Source organism: Barbus barbus (genome assembly GCF_936440315.1).
Source record: "Barbus barbus genome assembly, chromosome: 50".
Taxonomy (NCBI): domain Eukaryota; kingdom Metazoa; phylum Chordata; class Actinopteri; order Cypriniformes; family Cyprinidae; genus Barbus; species Barbus barbus.
In genome coordinates this window covers 2,931,523-2,950,509 of record NC_136728.1, presented here as the reverse complement: position 1 = coordinate 2,950,509, position 18,987 = coordinate 2,931,523, and the positions used below count along the sequence as shown (strand labels likewise).

General features: G+C 35.7%; 2 protein-coding genes across 2 annotated transcripts in view; one reads left to right on the top strand and one right to left on the bottom strand.

Annotated features, from left to right (window-relative positions):
• Positions 1-18,987, bottom strand: part of LOC306868005 (histone H3.2-like) — a gene marked incomplete at its 3' end in the record, with an annotated part of 468,278 nt that overhangs the window by 117,796 nt on the left and 331,495 nt on the right. The window lies entirely within an intron of this gene.
• Positions 1-18,987, top strand: part of LOC306868531 (uncharacterized protein) — a 61,663-nt gene that overhangs the window by 479 nt on the left and 42,197 nt on the right. The window contains exons 2-3 of the mRNA XM_079414743.1: positions 352-401; positions 4,177-4,536. Coding sequence (XP_079270869.1) covers positions 352-401; positions 4,177-4,536 — 410 coding nt within the window. The remainder of the gene's footprint in view (positions 1-351; positions 402-4,176; positions 4,537-18,987) is intronic.

Sequence of the window (18,987 nt, the reverse complement as noted above, 5' to 3'; positions counted from 1 at the left end):
CATCAAACCCAGTATAACCACATATATAATGTAGTTGCACGTTTAAAGAGGATCATGCATTAGGCTTATTTGATATAATGCTTGATGCACTACTCTTTTATATCTATAATGCATCATATCTGTGAAAGAAATTATGCATGATAACAAATGATTAGACATTTATGAATGCGTTTCATGAAAAGCATTGCCAATGCAGATCTTCACATTTTGTCGAGACACCTGTTGACAAATGTATCAGTTGGGACATTTAAACATTTTATTAGCTTTAGATGTGCTTATTTTATTTGTTGAGTCCTGATTTGTTTCCTTGAGCATTGCAATGAATATATTGATTTGTGTTTTTTAATCTAGATGCTGGTTTCATGGATCAAGAAGGACCTGCATTTTCAGTCAAGGAAAAGGTATAGTTATAAAGCTCAATATACACAAAAAAGTCATAATAAACACATTTTGCATTCAATGAAGGATGCCAAATATGCGCTTGTGTGAAATATGTAATTATATGCAAATTTGCACTGTTAAAATGTTGAATAACACAACAAGCCCCTCTTTCCAACACCCCAACCCATGTCTAAAGTTTGTTGTGGTCCAAGAGCAGCCCCAATTCTTTTCAATAGCTGATAAACCTCTAAAATGAGATCTCCGTTAGCTTATGATTCATTTGAAACCTCTCACCCCAAAAAGTGTTATATATAAAATGCAGAGAACCATGATTTAAGGTTAAAGTACTATAATTTCCTAAAAGTAAACATACAATATTTTACACTGTAAAAAAGGTCAAGAAATGTAAAACGATGATTTATGTAGTGAATTAGTTAAAAGTCTAAAATACTATTTAATATGAGAGAATCACCTTTACTCCATTGGGTTAAACCAACAAAAGTAGCAGATCAGATCAGGTGGAGCTGCACATTTTCACTTTTTACAGTGTCTAATCGTTTGTCTCGGAAGATTATACTTTTATTTAGAAAGAATCAATAACTCCGAGGGCTAAATGAACATTGATTGACGATAATGGTGCATGAATAATGTTCTCTTTCCACAAAACGTTATCAGATTTGATGCATCGCAGTCAGTTTTATGGTGATATGACTTCATTATGCAGTTGCTTTGTTCATAAAGACGGATCCAGTCGATTGCATTTATGCTGTTTGCTCGCTTAGATTCCTCTCAGGAATGAGGATAAATTTAGTGCTTTCTACACTCAGTAAACATGTTTGTCCTAACACAGTGATATATCTACAGTTAAGCTAAAAGAGAAGTGATAACAGCTGTGATGTGAGTAAACCTGTCCCAGCAGTCACTGGAGTAACTGGTGGCCGTTTTACCCAAACATCGCTCGATCGTGTTATTTATATCCGTGTTTACCAATTGCTTGTTTATACAGAATTCCTTTCTCCAATCTTCAGGGAATTCCTCAGCTTAACTGAGCTTTAATGCAAAGATTTGCCCTGCAGTTTTAGGTTTATCCTGTAAGGTAGTTCTTGTTTGTGAATTTGTGTCGTTTCCTCTTTGGTGTGCTTTTGCCACTCCTTGAAGCCTTGTCCCATGCTGTGTTTTGACCCCAGGTGGATCCTGTGGCTTTGAGCCTCATAGTATTCAGACTCTGTTGTGGATATCACATGTCAGTAGATGGAAATGGACACGAAGTGGATTAGCTAAAGCGTCGCAGCAGCTGCAGGGTGAACATTGTGGCACATTTTTTCAGAGGCTTGTCATAGAGGTATAACATCGAGTCTGATGTTTGTTGCCTGCTGTTATAATAAACTTTACAGAACATTAATGAAGTTGTTTTTAGCTCAAATGTGTTCTGTGCTTAAAGGATTGGTCTGGACTTACAAGTTGAGCTCTGTGGATGTCGATAATGGCAAGGCATTCAGTTTAAAAGCAGAAATGTGCAGCTATTTTTTATTTAAAAATGTGTTAAATTGATCTTGCAATGGATCTAATTTTCTATGCAGATGAATATCTGTAATTCCTAGTCTTCTTTTGAGCGTTGTGCAAAAAGTTACCAGATTTTGTTTGTTTTGTTTTGTTCTTTAATTGTTTTGGGGATTTGTTTTGTTGTCTGTTTTGTTTTGTTGTTGATTTGTATTGGGCTTTGTTGTTTTGCTGTTGTGTTTTGTTCTGGGGTTGTTTGTTGTTGATTTTTTTTTTTTTTTGGGGGGGGGGGGGGTTGTATTGTTGTTGTGTTTTTTTATTTTTTGAATTTTGTTTTGTTGTAATGTGTTTTGTTGTGTGTCTTGTTTTTTATTTGTTTTGAGTTTTGTATTGTTGTTTTGTTTGAATTTAGTTTTATTGTTGTGTACTTCGTTCATTTCTTTTTTAAGGTGTTGGTTTTGTGTGTGTGTCTGTTTTTTTTTTGTTTTTGTTTTTTTTGCTTTGGGTTGTTTTGTTGTTTTCATTTGATGATGGAAGATTGTTTTATGTTTACAGAAGCACATCTTTCAACTTTCATTCTGTTTTTCTTCTATAATCAAAATAAAGCCACTCAAAGTAATATTTAGTCTACATTTTGGTCAGCTAGACTTCAAACCAAAGCCTGTTGTCGCAATACCGAATCTTCAGCTTAATTAGATTGCTGTAAAGTTTAACAGTGGGAAGACTTCATTGCTCAAGTATCCGGAAACATCAGATGCTTAAAATTTTCTGCAGTCCAAGATGAGTCAGCCATTGTCCAGAGAGAGCCGGAGTACAAGTGGCCACATGCACACAGTGTTTCTTAATTAATTGCAAACGGCTTGGATTACACATCTGACCATTATGTACAGGAAAACAATTCCTCGCCAGTTACCAATCCGTGTGTAATGAATACCCATTGGAGCTGACTGTTTAAACGACTTGAATGGGGGGACATTTTACTGAGACATTCTTGTCTAATGAAAGACATGCCGGTGGAAATGGAGGCAAGAACAGCTGTGACATGCGGAAAGCTGGGATATTTTAATGTGACGTCTTATTGAAGGGAGCTTCACCACTTGTCTGATTGATTTCTGCTTTCTGGCATTAAAAGCTAACACAGTTTGGATGAGGCTTTTGTTTGGATATGCAAGTAAAAATGCAAAAAAGAAAATCGTTACAAGCCTTGACACGATGTGTAGCACTGAAATATACATGGCCACCAATGAGGTCTTAATGAACATGAGCACTGCTATAAATGACACAAAGCCCGCTGGGATTTCTCTTTCCGAATGAAGTATAGTGGAGGTTGAGTATGGACTGAAGTCTGACAGATGAACTGTGCTTAATGGCCACTTCCAGAGAGGTCTCATCTCCACTGAGCCATGTACGCACATCAGCAGGTGACTAAAACAGCCACTGCACTTGTCAAACTGTCACATTACAGCCTAATGAAGAGTAATCATGCCAGCGTTGAGTGAAATGTTAGTCCTCAGCTAAAGGGTATTTGTGCTTGTCAACCCGCTTTAGATTAGCACAAAAAACGGCACATGATGCAGTTACGGTGAAGATAAGAGGAAGTTAGTGCGCTAATGTTTGTTTAATGATGGTTCGGTGTGACTTGAGCAATAAATATGCCAGAACGGGTAACAGGGTTGCATATTTAGATTAAATTAAGCTATCACTCAGGAGAGCCTAGACAGTTTGGTACCAAATGTTGGTTTGTAAATATTGATAAATATTTATTTATTGAATATGTCAAGATTTTATGGAATGTTTATTTTTTATTTATTTTATAGGATACACATCACGACAGAATATCAATTCAGCCGTTCCATACACAATAAGGACTGTGTTTGATTTTACTTGTTAGATACACTGAAGTAGGACAAAACAAAATCACCATTTATAAATGCATATTGTACTTGTAAACTTTAAAACTAGCTTTATGTTTGATAATATAGCACATTTAATAGTTCTTTTTATTAAGAATATTGGATTTTATTGCTTTCAGAAATTGCATATTGAACAATATGCATGAAATTTATTTTATTTATATATATATATATATATATTTATTTTTTTTCCAAGATCCTTGGTAATTAGTGCTCTTTCTGATCTGACTGTTAATCACTTTCACTGATGAAACCTGTTGCCCAGTGGTTTATGATATGAAAATAAAGCATATTGACATTTAATTATCATATCATTTGTTTAACATTTTCAATGGATTGACATATCTGAAAATGTATTATAAATATGTTCGTTTTTTTCCAGGAGAGAGATGTTTTGGCTCATGAGTTCATCCCATCTTCATCGCACACTTCAGAATCAGACCAGCACATTTGCGAGGGGTTTAAATATCTCACTCCAGAAGGACTAGAGCCAGACGTCAAGACCACCGCACCAAAACCAGCTCAGGCCTTCACAGATGAGTCCAGGGCCAGTCAAAGTCAGGGTCAGGGGCTGGATACCACTGAGAAACTCCAAGAACCAGAACCTGAACAGATCCTTGAGGACAAGAAGTCTGATCAGGAGGACCTAAAGCGAGAGGATGAGAGTTTCATGACACAGAGAAGCAGTGAATATGGTCCAAAGGAAGGGATGCCAACTGTGGTGGTCACCCAACCTGAAGAGGTGAGTGGAGACCAGAACATTTAATCACGCCACGTCTTTCAAAACCAATATCACTTTCCTTGTTTCTTCTGTGGGATACAAAAAGAAATGTTTAGGAGAATATCCAAACAATGAAAGTCAGTGTTGGGGAAAGTTACTTTTAAAAATAATGCATTACAACATTGTGTTACTCCGTAAAAGAGTAACTAATTACAATACTTAGTTACTTTTTATGGAAAGTTACTTTACTTTTGAGTTACTTCCAAACCTGGGCATGGCTTGCTTGTTTGTTTTTAATATAAAACATTCTTCTTTTACAAATGTAAAAGCCCGTATGTAAACTAAAGTGAAATGAATACGCCTCAGGCTGAAGGAAATGTAAATTCACGTCTGTACAGTAGAGGGTGCAGCTCAAACAAACGCAGGAGAAGAAAATGAAACACTATTCAGCAATAGATGTGTCATTGTTGGTTAGTATGGGCGAATTGGATCATCGAAGGTCAGTGGCAAAGATATCGGTTAATAAAATGGGATTATTGCAGAGTTTGCATTTGGTTGTTTTTATTCATTTTGAGGACTGAATCTGTTTTTGTGCAGGTGAGATGAGAATAATGTTCATATTTAGTCTAGAACTACAGAAACATCACGTTCACACAACACCTCTGCACTTTTCTCCTGATTTCTCTCAACATGGCAACAAGAGATGTGTCAGTAAATACATGGGAAACAAAGCAATCGGCATTACTTATAAAAAGTAAAGTACATACTTTCTTGTAAATTTAAAAGTAATGCGTTACTTTACTAGTAGAATGAAAAAACAGTAATCTGATTATGTAGCTCGCGCTACTTGTAATGCTTTACCCCCAACACTGAGCGCAACTGTCATGTGCAAGATCAAGATATTCAGGGAAAACAACTTACATTTCAGCCTATTTCAACACAAATGAATCAATCAACCAACCACTGAAGCCTCAGTTTGTAATAACAATGGAATATTATTCTGACTTATAAGAAATTGTCAACACAAACATTACAAAATCAAAATGCTTATATTATTCTGATGATTGATATTCATCAATCCAACTTGAATGTGATTTAATGCTTTAAACAGCTGACTGTATTTAATAGATGTTTATTTCTGTAATTAGTATGCATGCAAGCTGACTGCTTTGTGTGAAACCTGAGTGTCTTTGTTCTGCCGTACGTGTACAGTAGAGTCTCGCTCTCACATACAGCCTTTGATCGTCTCTGATCATGCGCTGCTCTGCATCCCTTACACAGTTTGTTCATCACAGGTGTTTTTCTTCTCACAAATGAAACGGTTCTCTTGATAAGGTCTACATTTCTTTCATTTAATGCATGCAAATGATTAATTTGCTTCTTAGGTGGGTGCTGGTTTCGCAGCTATTGTCTCATCAAGATTTCACGAAGACAACTGAAAGTTCACCGAATGTCGTAGTGAAAAACTTTGTTTAGAATAAGAAAAAAATATAGAAAGGTGCATTTGTAATTTCTACTAACAAGACAGGACTGTTAACCAAAAATATTATTTATGACAGGATTCCTAAACACTGTAAAAATTACAATTAGTTTTATAGTTTTTATAGTTATTTTTGTTCTTTAAATTTGAACCCAATGGAAATAAAGATTTAAGACTTAATTGTGTTTGCATAGTTTAGATATCTTGATTGATTGATTGAATCCAAAACAACACATTTATGATCTTATTTTATTTTATAATATTGTGCACATCCTTTCAGATATTTGCATTAAAATCTATTACTAAAATGTCATGACTTGCTATGTGGCTCGAATAACTTGAAAAATGACAATTGTATTATTTACTCACCTCAAGTTGTTCCAAACCTGCTTTGCAGAACACAAAATAAGTTATTCTGAAGGACCATCCATTGACCTCTATGTTATGGGAACAAACACACATACAGACAAACAGACAACCAAATACATCTGAGTGTAATCTCATCAAAATCTCTTACCAAAATGTAATAACTTGATCAGCCTCTCTAATAACTTCCACCAAAACAATGAAAATTCATTATTCCACATGTTGGTGTAAAAATCTATTACCAAAATGTAAAAAAAATAAAAAATACTAAAAACATTTCTCCAAATATCTTCTTTTATGCACTGCAGAAGAGTCATATGTATTTGTAATAACAGGAGGGAGAGTACATGATAACAGAATCCCTTTAATTTCTGAGTGATGTCATGGATCCCCCTTATTTCTCAACCCTCCCCATCAACCACTCGAGTCCATTCTCCAGTATAGCCCACTCTTGACAATCCAATCCAATCAAATCCCTAATGGATCAAATCCCACAGTTACATTTTCAGTAGTGCCTTCTGTAACAATAACACATTGGTATTATAATGTGCATTTTTTGTGTCCATATTTGTTACATGCAGTTTTTCTCTCCTTCAGCAGAAACAATATGCATTTGTGGAGCAGAATTTGATGGGTGTGTTTGCTCAGACACACACCTGTTAGTGTGGACGTGTGTGCGTGTGGCACAGTAATGATATCGGCTGTGCAGGACTAGACTGATGGCTCGGCTGGATGGGCTGCACACTCTAAAGTGCCCCTGGGGGAGCCAATAGATAAATCAGTTTAAGCCCTGGACCCCATTTAAAAAGGCTTTGGCAGGTTAATGTGATATCCACTCCAATACATTACAGCAGCCTCTCATTCAGGTAAATAGGCACTTACTCTGGCCTGACCCACACTCTCTGCTATCCAATTGTGTTTATTTCATTAGCTCATCCGTACAGAGTTTCCAATGACACAGGATTTCAATTGATCCTGGGCTGAAGATGATGGCCGGCATCAGGTGGCTGTGATGTGTTTAGGAAGGAGAAGGTGTCTGATGTGCTGTGACTTATGCTCAAGTGGCTCCGTGCTGGGGTGGATGGATTCGGATCAGGTCTGGATTTAACGGGACATTCCTGTGGGTGACAGCCAAGTGTTCAAAGACATCATTGATAAAATGATCGCTTGCTATGGAAGCGAAAACACAGCAAATCGAACCTGGTCCAATTTTTTTTTTTTTTTTTTTTTTATGATGGACGAAAGGCAGTGTGTAAACATGATTGGCACAATGTGAGGTCGGATTTATTTTTTAACGTGCAAATATTTCGTCCATCATAAAAAATTAATAAATAAATGGACCAGGTTCGATTTTCTGCGTTTTTGCCTCCGTAAGCAAGCATTTTGATAGGAAACGATGACGAATACAAACATTTCGGACTCAGTGTGCTATGGCCTTTAATTTTTCAAATAAGTAACGCAAGTTACTTTGTTTTCCCATTTATTGACTGACAGCTCTCCAGTCCCCAGGAGGCTTAAAAATTTTGGTGTCAAAGGGCTTTTACATTTGCCAAAAATATAACTTTTTATTTGAAAATTCAAGCAAGCCCAGCCTAATGAGAAAAAAGTAACACAAATTTTAGTAACTTTTTTAGGTGGTAACTCAATATTGTAATGTATTCATTTTAAAAGTAACTTACCCGGACACTGATTACGGCTGTGCGCCTGATTCAAAGTGCATTATTACTGTACCTCATTATGGCCCACACATTAATTGAGACCAACTGTGAGATGTTTCATCCAAGATTGCAGATGGGGACAAGAGAAATGTCAATTTCAGCTGCATTATTCAGAATTAAACAAGTATTGATAGATATATTTTAATTATTAATTTTTTTTTTCACACATTTTGCGTTTGCTATGTATTTTATAACACAGAATCCTTATATTAACATCTCATTAAGGGAAAAGAACATATCAGGAACCTACATTGTAACATACTTTAAAGAGTGTGAACACTTAAACTAATGTTATTTGCAAATAAATGAAAATGCATTGTAGTTTAAATGTATATTAAATATAGTTAGCTGACCTTATTTCATAATTATACTTTGAAATCTTTGAGACTTTGAAATATGGTTAAAGTAATGTGTGCTTTTGAATGTACTGACAAGCATTTATGCTAAACTAAAATATTCTTTAATATCATTTCTACTGATGTCATGTGCTTAAATAATTTGTAATTACACAATTTTAACATTAAAATCGCAGTTTAGTACATTTATTGTAATAATTCTAATTCAGTTGTTATTATTTTTACATAAGTCCACTTCATTAAAGCATAATGAAAGATTTTTAAAACATAGTAATTTAAAATGTAAATATTAATTTTTTTTTTATTAGTCTATAGGGTATGAAGAAAATCAAATAGTCATGAAAGTGTCTCTTTAAGTACATATAAGTGCCTTTTATTTAATTAATATTATATTATCCAAAAGTACAGTTTTTAAAAATAGTTTTTTGATTTGAAGTGCAGCTGCACATTCAGTACAATAGCGTGCACTCCTTTTTCTCACAAGGGAAGATTTTCAGAAAACGTTATTTCACCAAACGAGTTTAAGGAAAAACATCTAATACCAAGTGGAGACCTACATGAATCAGAAATGAAAATTACATTAAGTACCATGAGCTATAAAAGAGCACCATTTGAGCAATTAAATGTTCTAGTTAATGTTCATTCACTATTTGGTTAGCTAAATGTATTAGGAACATTATCAGCGTAAGTCAAAGAGGGATAGTCTCATAAAAGTGACCATTATGTAGATAAAAAAAAAATGTCTAAAGATAATATCTGCCATAACTCATTAATTTCCTCAACTTACATAAGTGGAAAATTTTGCCTCAGAAATGATTTCCTCCAGAACTCCATGTGGAAACTTCACTAAAATGAAAATATGAGGAAGAAAATCACGATGTCTTGAGGTTTTTGTGACAGGTGCAGTTTGACTCGTGTCACATAATAGCCTGCACTGTTTGTCACACAGGTGCAAGGGAAAACTGCTAAATAATTGCTCTGTCACAGTCGTGATGCAGCCGACTAATATATGGCACAATTCTATACGTTCACAGCTTTCACATGTCCTGAGTTTGACACTGCTGTTTCTTTGTTTTAGTTAATATAAGAACAGTAAACAGAATCTGAAATCACACAAATGAACACATACAGTATCTGCACTTTGGACTCATAAACACAGCCATGAAGCGTTTCTGTGAGTCCAGCGCTCGCCCAAGCTCTGAATATATATTGAATATTTGAATATTGCAGGCACTCGTTTGCATCCAAATGAGTTCTGCTTGTCTGGGTGATGGACAATTTCAACTTGACCCCTGTCTCTTTGTATGCAACCTACAGTTTACTGTCAAAAGCGTCTCATTGTCTTCAGCTCATTGTTGAGTTTACCTCTGGCAACCCCACATTTCTCAGCGTCTCGAAAGTATGGATTTTATCTGTAAACATTGTATTTTATACCCCAGTCACACTATTGTCTGAGTGAAGTCATCTCCATTCTGTTGTTTAAAGCCTTCATTCAGAAACCGTTGATGTAAAGAGATAAATGGGGAAATATGGCTTTGTTAGAAAATATGCTCCAAATACGCAATTAGAGTCAGAGACCAGTGGTGTTCGGTACGCCAGATACACTATAAAAATGAGTTTTCAACATTGTAAATAAAACGAAATTATTGGAGTACATTTTACAAGAAAATACTATTTCAGTCTTTCTACTTCAAAATGTCTAATTTAATTCAAGGCGTTACTTGCCAGGGTTATTAGTTCAATAAAACTCAAATGAAAACCAGAACAAAATAAGTAAATAAAAAAATAATTAAAATAAAATAAATTAAATGTTAAATAAAACTAAATAAAGTTTTAGTTCAGCTAATTGACAATTTTCATAAAAAAAACTTTTCGCCCATTTTTCTTTATATATACTAGTCATTTTTGAGTGAAAATAGTAAATCCAGTGACATACATTTAATGAATGAATGAATTAATTAATTTGCTTGCTTGTTTGTCTGTTCGTTTGTTTACTTTTAATTACGTTTAATTTACTTTTTATTTAACTTAAATTATTTCGCCCATGATATTAAAATTTTCACAAATTTTCAAATTTTTGAAAATTTTTATTAAAAAGATTTATAAAAGATTATAATAAAAAGGATTGTGTATATATAGGAACCAAAACATACTTATGACTCAAATACATGAGTCAAATAGTCTACTCAGTAAACACACAGAGATCAGTTTGAACTTGCACATTTACATCCAGACCCTGGCAGATTCAACAGGCACAAAGACGCAGTGCAGTCTGCGGATTAATTTGGTGACTGCTAGTCTATGACGGGCTCCATAACCCGTGTGTGTGTGTGTGTCCAACTGAAGCCTCTCCAAATGACTTCACCAATCACTTGTGAGAGCAGAGTGTATTTGAAAGCAATTGCCTTCTCAAATGAGAATTATAAAGATACCAATATTATGCATGAAGTTATTTTGGACTCTCAGAGGGCCACTAAAGAAGTAATTCCCCTCGGATGGAGATACCCAGTAACTAATATGAATGCAAATTGGATTAAATGCCTGCATTAGTGTCTGATAAACAATTTACGTTGCCAAGTGCTCAGAAGGGATGCAACGTTTTAACTCGAGCTTCGTTTTTGATAGACTGCGTGATTGAATTCACTTCTGTGTACTTTTACTTAACATATTCTATGACTTCTTTAGAAATGCATTCTTTAAGAATAGATTCTTCTCAGGCAGCTCAAGCATATCGTGCTCTTGTTTGTTTTAAATCACTTGTTTTTAAATCGCTTAAAAACGCATGCAAATTATGAGTTTTCGTGACCATGGCGCACAGCAACGTGACATGAACGCACTAAATAGGCTAAAGCTTGCCGTGAAGCCCCAGCAAAAGTTGCAATGAATGTGTCGGGGGGAAATAGTAAGGAGATATTTTAATGATTTATTATTAATCTAGTGTTTTATGAGTCAGTGTCGCAAAGATGAAATTGATGATCCTGACTCGACATCTCCTCACTGGACGTGCCTTTAGAAAGAAATGATTACATAATGAAAGAGTTTGTGTTTCATTTAAAAGTAATGTATTACAATATTGCATTCTCCATAAAACCTAACTAATTGCATTACTTAGTTTTTATGGAAAGTAATGCATTTTTTGCTTATTTATTTTTAGTCATTTAGCAAACGCTTTTATCCAAAGTGACTTACAAATGAGGACAATGAAAGCAATCAAAACCAACAAAAGAGCAATATGCAATTTTTAATAACAAAAACCCAAAAGTTATATTTTTGGCAACTGTAAAGGCCCTTTCGCACCAAAAGTGAAATGAATAAGCCTCAGGCTGAAGGAAGTGCCTCTTCACCTTACTCCATAACCTTTTTAATTTAAAAGTAATGCATTCACTTTTTAGTTACTTGAAAAGTAATCTGATTATGTAACTCAGGTTACTTGTAATGTGTTACCCCTAATACTGATTTTTACTATTAAAATAAATATTTTCATGTATAACTGCTGTATTTACTATTATTTACAGCAGCAGTTTGTTAGTTTTTGAAGCAGCTATTGAATCCTTCTAGTGAGAGTGGATAATTGATTCGGTCTTTGGCAGTGTGTGTGTGTGTGTGTGAGAGAGAGGGGGGGGGGGGGGGGGGGCTAATTAGAGGATAAGAGGCTTGTCTATGCTTAACTGAGAGGGCAGTTCATTGTATCGGCCCTTCTTGAAGAATTCATGCCAAGAGTTGTAGAATTAACATCTCTCACACTGCCTTCGAAATGTTATTACCTCTTTCAATTAATGCTTCAGAATTTGTAGCATTTAACGGGTTGTTATTTGAGGATAGTCCACACATATGTGGGATCTGAATATGCATAACACTACTGGTCTATATTGCACAGTGCTGCATGCACTTCCGTATAGTTGCCATTCATTATATGCTGTAACTTAGTGGAATAGTAGTATTTTATTATTATTATCATTAGTAGTAGTATTAGTTTTTATTATTTATATTTATTTGGTTAGTTGATATTTATCTCATTTTTACTGTTGCTGTTGTGCAGTTTATGAGGCCAAATTCATTCATTTTTAATAATTAATAAAAAAAAAATAATAAATTCAATGCCATGAAAATATGTGTTTAAAATTGTGACAAACGTTAAATGATTAACCATTTCAGCACTTAGAATATGCACTTTTTCTTATAAATTCAAATAAATGTTGTAGATATCTAAATAATAAATATCTATGCTGTCTTAAAAATCAATCAATCAATCAATCAATCAATCAATCAATCAATCAATCAATCAATCAATCAATCAATATCACTGAAAGGGATAGTTCCCCCAAATATGAAAATTGTGTCATCATTTTACAAAGCTGTATAAACTTATTTATACAGGTTTGGAATATATGTTGTTACTCTTTTAAATCTTAAATATTATTTAAATATTAAATCTCAGCCTTTTAGAGTTTGTGTTGAAAGTGAACTACAAAAATAGTACAGAACTCTTCATGCTAATGACATCGCAACCATGAGCTCATTAGCATATGGCCACAAACATTTACATATCAACATCTATTCACTGCTGCACTGTTGAGTGACAATGTGAACTGTGCTGATGGGTAACCTGTCATTACAGAGGTCATTTAAATTTAGACGTCTTAAAGGTACAGTAGCAACAACGGTCAACTGTTTAATTTACTTCTATGGCTAAATTACCACCTCACTGTTGCAAGAGACCTTGGCTACGTTTGTAAGTGGACTTCAGGGAAAAGTAAATGCTGTAAAAGGCAGCGTATTACCTTTAAAGGTTTAGGAGCAATTGTGTGTCTCTGTAGGGTATTTAGCAGTAGACTGCAAGCGGGGTGCAGCGTCTACAGGACGTGACGTGCTATTATGACAGCCTTTCAGATGTGATGTGAAACACGAGTGGTAGTTTCTAAAACGCATGCGGCATTTCAGCGGAGCTCGAGGTAAAACTGCTCTCAATGTGCCAGACTCACGCTGCGATGTCACCGCATATTTAGCGTCGCGATTGTAAAAAGTTGAGTCTAGTAACTCGGAGGCTCACCCGGAGTCGTCGCCTGTCAGAAACGCCTTCGCTTTGGCTCTCGGCTCGGCCTGTCAAGGTGCGCGCGAATCACAGCGTTGTTTATTCTCTTTGATTTGTCGCAGATGTATGCAACACTGTTGACACGAGATTCTCTTGTTATTTTACGTTCGACATCCTCCCCCCAAGTTTATCTCTCCCCTGTTCTCATTCGAGCAATTCAGTTGACTCTTGGATCTTAAAACCTGTGAAGAGTCTTTAGAAGTGTAGCGCTACATGATCATCAGAGACAGTCGTTATGACAGTGTTCCAGTTGTCATTCGCACTTCTGCTCACTCCATGATACTGATCAAAACCAGTAAAGTGAAGCTTTAGTTTCCTTCTCGCCAGTACATGAATACTTGCACAAAGTTAATTAGGCCTCAGACTGAACATGTCCGCAGAGTTTTTAGAGGCTTTTTGACAGGTCTGTTAAAGGACAGCAATAAAGAAGACGAGAGAGAGAGTAATGTTTTCCGGTAATGCTAGATGTAATTTATCTCAGCGGTGCACGTGCTGCTTGGATGATCCAAAATAATATGAAGATGAAGAGCAGTGTACAGGCAACACATTTGCATGTTTTGGAGACAAATGGAGCTGTGGTGAAAAGAAACTATTACCCTTTTGTCCCTGTAATAAAGCGCCACATTAATCAGGGCTGTAACTCCCTGCACACTTTCATTTCACAGACTAGACTGAATCCCTACACATGAATGTAAAATTAAACTATAAACTGAGGGTATGTTAACACGATAACAATGTACTAAAAACGGAGACGTTTTTCCTTTGACTTTTGGAAAGTTTCACTCACAGACGACAAAGTTAAAATGATTACTGTTCACTGGGATCTGTGAAAACGAGTAAAAACGCTGTATTATTCCTGCCTGACCAGTAGGTGGCGATGTCACTTTGTAAGGAAACACATTCCTATTGACTGAACAAGTAATATGCATGATGTCACCGTTTTTGCAAATTCACATTTTTGTAGTTTACACAATAACAGTATTGTTTTCAAAAAGGTGCACACTGTTGTGTAAATGAACGGCCAAAATGCATCAAACGTTTTCTGTTTTTATTAGAAAACATTGCCGGGTAAACATGCCTTGAGCATGAATTTGGAATGAAAGTGGGATCTGTTTGTCCAACTAGTGGACAATGTGGAAGTGTTTGGGAAATAGGTGGAAGTTTTGCAATTCTACAAAGACATTTTACCTTTATCCAGGTGAATTTCATGACTTCACCCAAAAACGATAAGAAAACAAATGGTTTCATTTCATTTTCTGGTTCATGGATTTTGTTAGTATTTCCTTGTTTCCCAATTATTATTATTTTTTTCGTTGTTACCTATTGTTCTCACCTGTGTTCTTGTTTAGTATTGTCCCATGTGTCTTAATTCCCTAAAAAAAAAAAAAAAAACACGTAACCAGTGTTTGCAAAAAAATTTTGTTTGTTTTGTTTAGTTTTTGTCTTTGAAATAATTTTCTTATGCTCCAAAAGCCTGTGTTTGTTTGAAATAGATTTAAAATTGCAGTTCATTCCTGTGATGACAAAGCTGATTTTCCTTTGTTACATTATCCTTTAGAATCATTCTAATATGCTGATTTGCTGCTCAAAATAATATCTTAATATTAACAATGTTGAAAATAGTTGTGGTGCTTCAATTATTTGTGTAAACCTCATTCCCCCCCATGTCTCTTTGATGATTAGACAGTATAAAAGAACAGCATTTGAACAGTGGTGTTATATATATATATATATATATATATATATATATATATACACTCACCTAAAGGATTATTAGGAACACCATACTAATACTGTGTTTGACCCCCTTTCGCCTTCAGAACTGCCTTAATTCTATGTGGCATTAATTCAACAAGGTGCTGAAAGCATTCTTTAGAAATGTTGGCCCATATTGATAGGATAGCATCTTGCAGTTGATTGAGATTTGTGGGATGCACATCCAGGGCACGAAGCTCCCGTTCCACCACATCCCAAAGATGCTCTATTGGGTTGAGATCTGGTGACTGTGGGGGCCATTTTAGTACAGTGAACTCATTGTCATGTTCAAGAAACCAATTTGAAATGATTCGAGCTTTGTGACATGGTGCATTATCCTGCTGGAAGTAGCCATCAGAGGATGGGTACATGGTGGTCATAAAGGGATGGACATGGTCAGAAACAATGCTCAGGTAGGCCGTGGCATTTAAACGATGCTCAATTGGCACTAAGGGGCCTAAAGTGTGCCAAGAAAACATCCCCCACACCATTACACCACCACCACCAGCCTGCACAGTGGTAACAAGGCATGATGGATCCATGTTCTCATTCTGTTTACGCCAAATTCTGACTCTACCATCTGAATGTCTCAACAGAAATCGAGACTCATCAGACCAGGCAACATTTTTCCAGTCTTCAATCGTCCAATTTTGGTGAGCTCGTGCAAATTGTAGCCTCTTTTTCCTATTTGTAGTGGAGATGAGTGGTACCCGGTGGGGTCTTCTGCTGTTGTAGCCCATCCGCCTCAAGGTTGTGCGTGTTGTGGCTTCACAAATGCTTTGCTGCATACCTCGGTTGTAACGAGTGGTTATTTCAGTCAAAGTTGCTCTTCTATCAGCTTGAATCAGTCGGCCCATTCTCCTCTGACCTCTAGCATCAACAAGGCATTTTCGCCCACAGGACTGCCGCATACTGGATGTTTTTCCCTTTTCACACCATTCTTTGTAAACCCTAGAAATGGTTGTGCGTGAAAATCCCAGTAACTGAGCAGATTGTGAAATACTCAGACCGGCCCGTCTGGCACCAACAACCATGCCACGCTCAAAATTGCTTAAATCACCTTTCTTTCCCATTCTGACATTCAGTTTGGAGTTCAGGAGATTGTCTTGACCAGGACCACACCCCTAAATGCATGGAAGCAACTGCCATGTGATTGGTTGATTAGATAATTGCATTAATGAGAAATTGAACAGGTGTTCCTAATAATCCTTAAGGTGAGTGTGTGTGTATATATATATATATATATATATATATATATATATATATATATATATATACAGTGGTGTGAAAAAGTGTTAGCCCCCTTCCTGATTTTTTATTTTATTACATGTTTCTCACACTTTAATGTTTCAGATCATCAAACAAATTTAAACATTAATCAAAGATAACACAAGTAAACACAACATGCAGTTTTTAAATGAAGGTTTTTTTTTATGAAGGGAAAACAAAATCCAAACCCACATGGCCCTGTGTGAAAAAATTAAAAATAACATAAAGGCTCGTCTCAGTTTTACCAGAAAACATCTTGATGATCCCCAAGACTTTTGGGAAAATACTCTGTGGACTGATGAGACAAAAGATGAACTTTTTGGAAGGTGTGTGTCCCATTACATCTGGCGTAAAAGTAACACAGCATTTCAGAAAAAGAACATCATAGCAACAGTAAAATATGGTGGTGGTAGTGTGATGGTCTGGGGCTGTTTTGCTGCTTCAGGACCTGGAAGACTTGCTGTGATAAATGAACCATGAATTCAGCTGTCTACCAAAAAATCCTGAAGGACAATGTCCGGCCATCTGTTCGAGACCTCAAGCTGAAGCGAACTTGGGCTCTGCAGCAGGACAATGATCCAAAACACACCAGCAAATCCACCTCTGAATGGCTGAAGAAAAACAAAATGAAGACTTTGGAGTGGCCTAGTCAAAGTCCTGACCTGAATCCTATTGAGATGCTGTGGCATGACCTTATAAAGACGATTCATGCTCGAAAACCCTCCAAGATGACTGGGCCACAATTCCTCCACAGCGCTGTAACAGACGCATTGCAAGTTATCACAAACGCTTGATTGCAGTTGTTGCTGCTAAGGGTGGCCCAACCAGTTATTAGGTTTAGGGGGCAAGCACTTTTTCACACAGGGCCATGTGGGTTCGGATTTTGTTTTCCTTTCATAATAAAAAACTTCATTCAAAAACTGCATGTTTTGCTTACTTGTGTTATCTTTGATTAATATTTAAATTAGTTTGATGATCTGAAACATTAAATTACAATATGGTACTAATAATTTGTCAGGTAAATATTTTTGATTATTATAAAAATAATTTCACAAAAAAAATAATATTGAATATTCAACTTTTTTGTGAGGGACAAAATGTTGATCTGACATTTCTTTGTGAGATTCACTTGTCTTTTTTGTCTATTTTTTGAGGCCTCTCATAGTTACATATTTGTGATTATCAATCAACTTTATTCTGATTGCTGTCAGTAAGAGGGTTAGCCCATTTTATAGTGTAAATTGGTGTCATAATTATGTAAAGATGCAGCAGTGCTGTTTCTCAAGAGTAATTACCTGCACTGAACTGATTGATGTGTCTCTTTTATTGAATGGCTCGAGAGTGTGTGTGCATTACTGCTGGAGGAGAGTGTTTTTATAAGTGGTTTGTGTGATGAGAGTGTTTCAGTAATGAGGTCCCACGGGACGCTCACCGGGTAATTACACTCTCTATGAGATATTAAACTGTTTCCTGTGTCTTTTTGTTGGGCTTTAATTGCATGCAACAAGTAAGGCAAGTCTTTTCATTCTCTTCCATGGCACAAACGAATGTAAATCGCATCATGTCTGCAAAATAATTGTTTTATATGATAAATAGTTTCACATAAGGGAATTTAAAGAGATGTCATGGAGAGCTGAAAGACTTTGTGTTCTACTGAAATTGATCGCTGAGGTTTGTTTCATGTTGAGGATCTGTGTTGATGTGTTGGGGCAATTACACTGGTTCTGCACTATTCTTTAAAAAAAAATTCATTTGAACTTTTAGCACCTAGACTGATAATTCAAAATAGTGTCCATCATTTTGATGAACAGTATTTTAATACATATTTATATGTCAATGCTTTTGCATTCTCTCGCAAGACATTTGTGTTCAGCTGAGAAACTTTGCGTTCACTAACAAAATATTAAAAGTATTGGAAAACTGTATTGCTTTTGTGAGCAAACACAACATTTCTCAAGGGAAATATAATAGTTTTGCAAGAGAACGCAAATATTTTGTTGCAAATAATTCCTTTGAACATAACACTTATATCAGAGCGTAATGGATTATCAATAAAGATAATGTTGAAAATGTAAGACGGGGACTTTGCTCCTTCCAATGCTTGTTGAGCAGTTTTTGACATGTCCATTGCATTCGGAAATGAATGTGAGGTCATAGTCGAAAGTGGAGTGGTAGGGGAAAAAAGAAAGAAAGAAAGCCTGTTGTTTTCACTGGAGGATCTAGTTATTACAATTTGATTGAAGTCGGCATGAAATGGAAATTGCAATCATATTCTTGAGACATGAGAGAAGAGGTCAAAATTATTATTATGTTTTTAAATAAACATTGCAATATTCCACAAAAATTTAAATTTAAACATTACAAGGTCTAATATAATGTCAAATCTGAAAAATATACAATCAATGAAACATTCACAATAATATTAAAACAGTCACT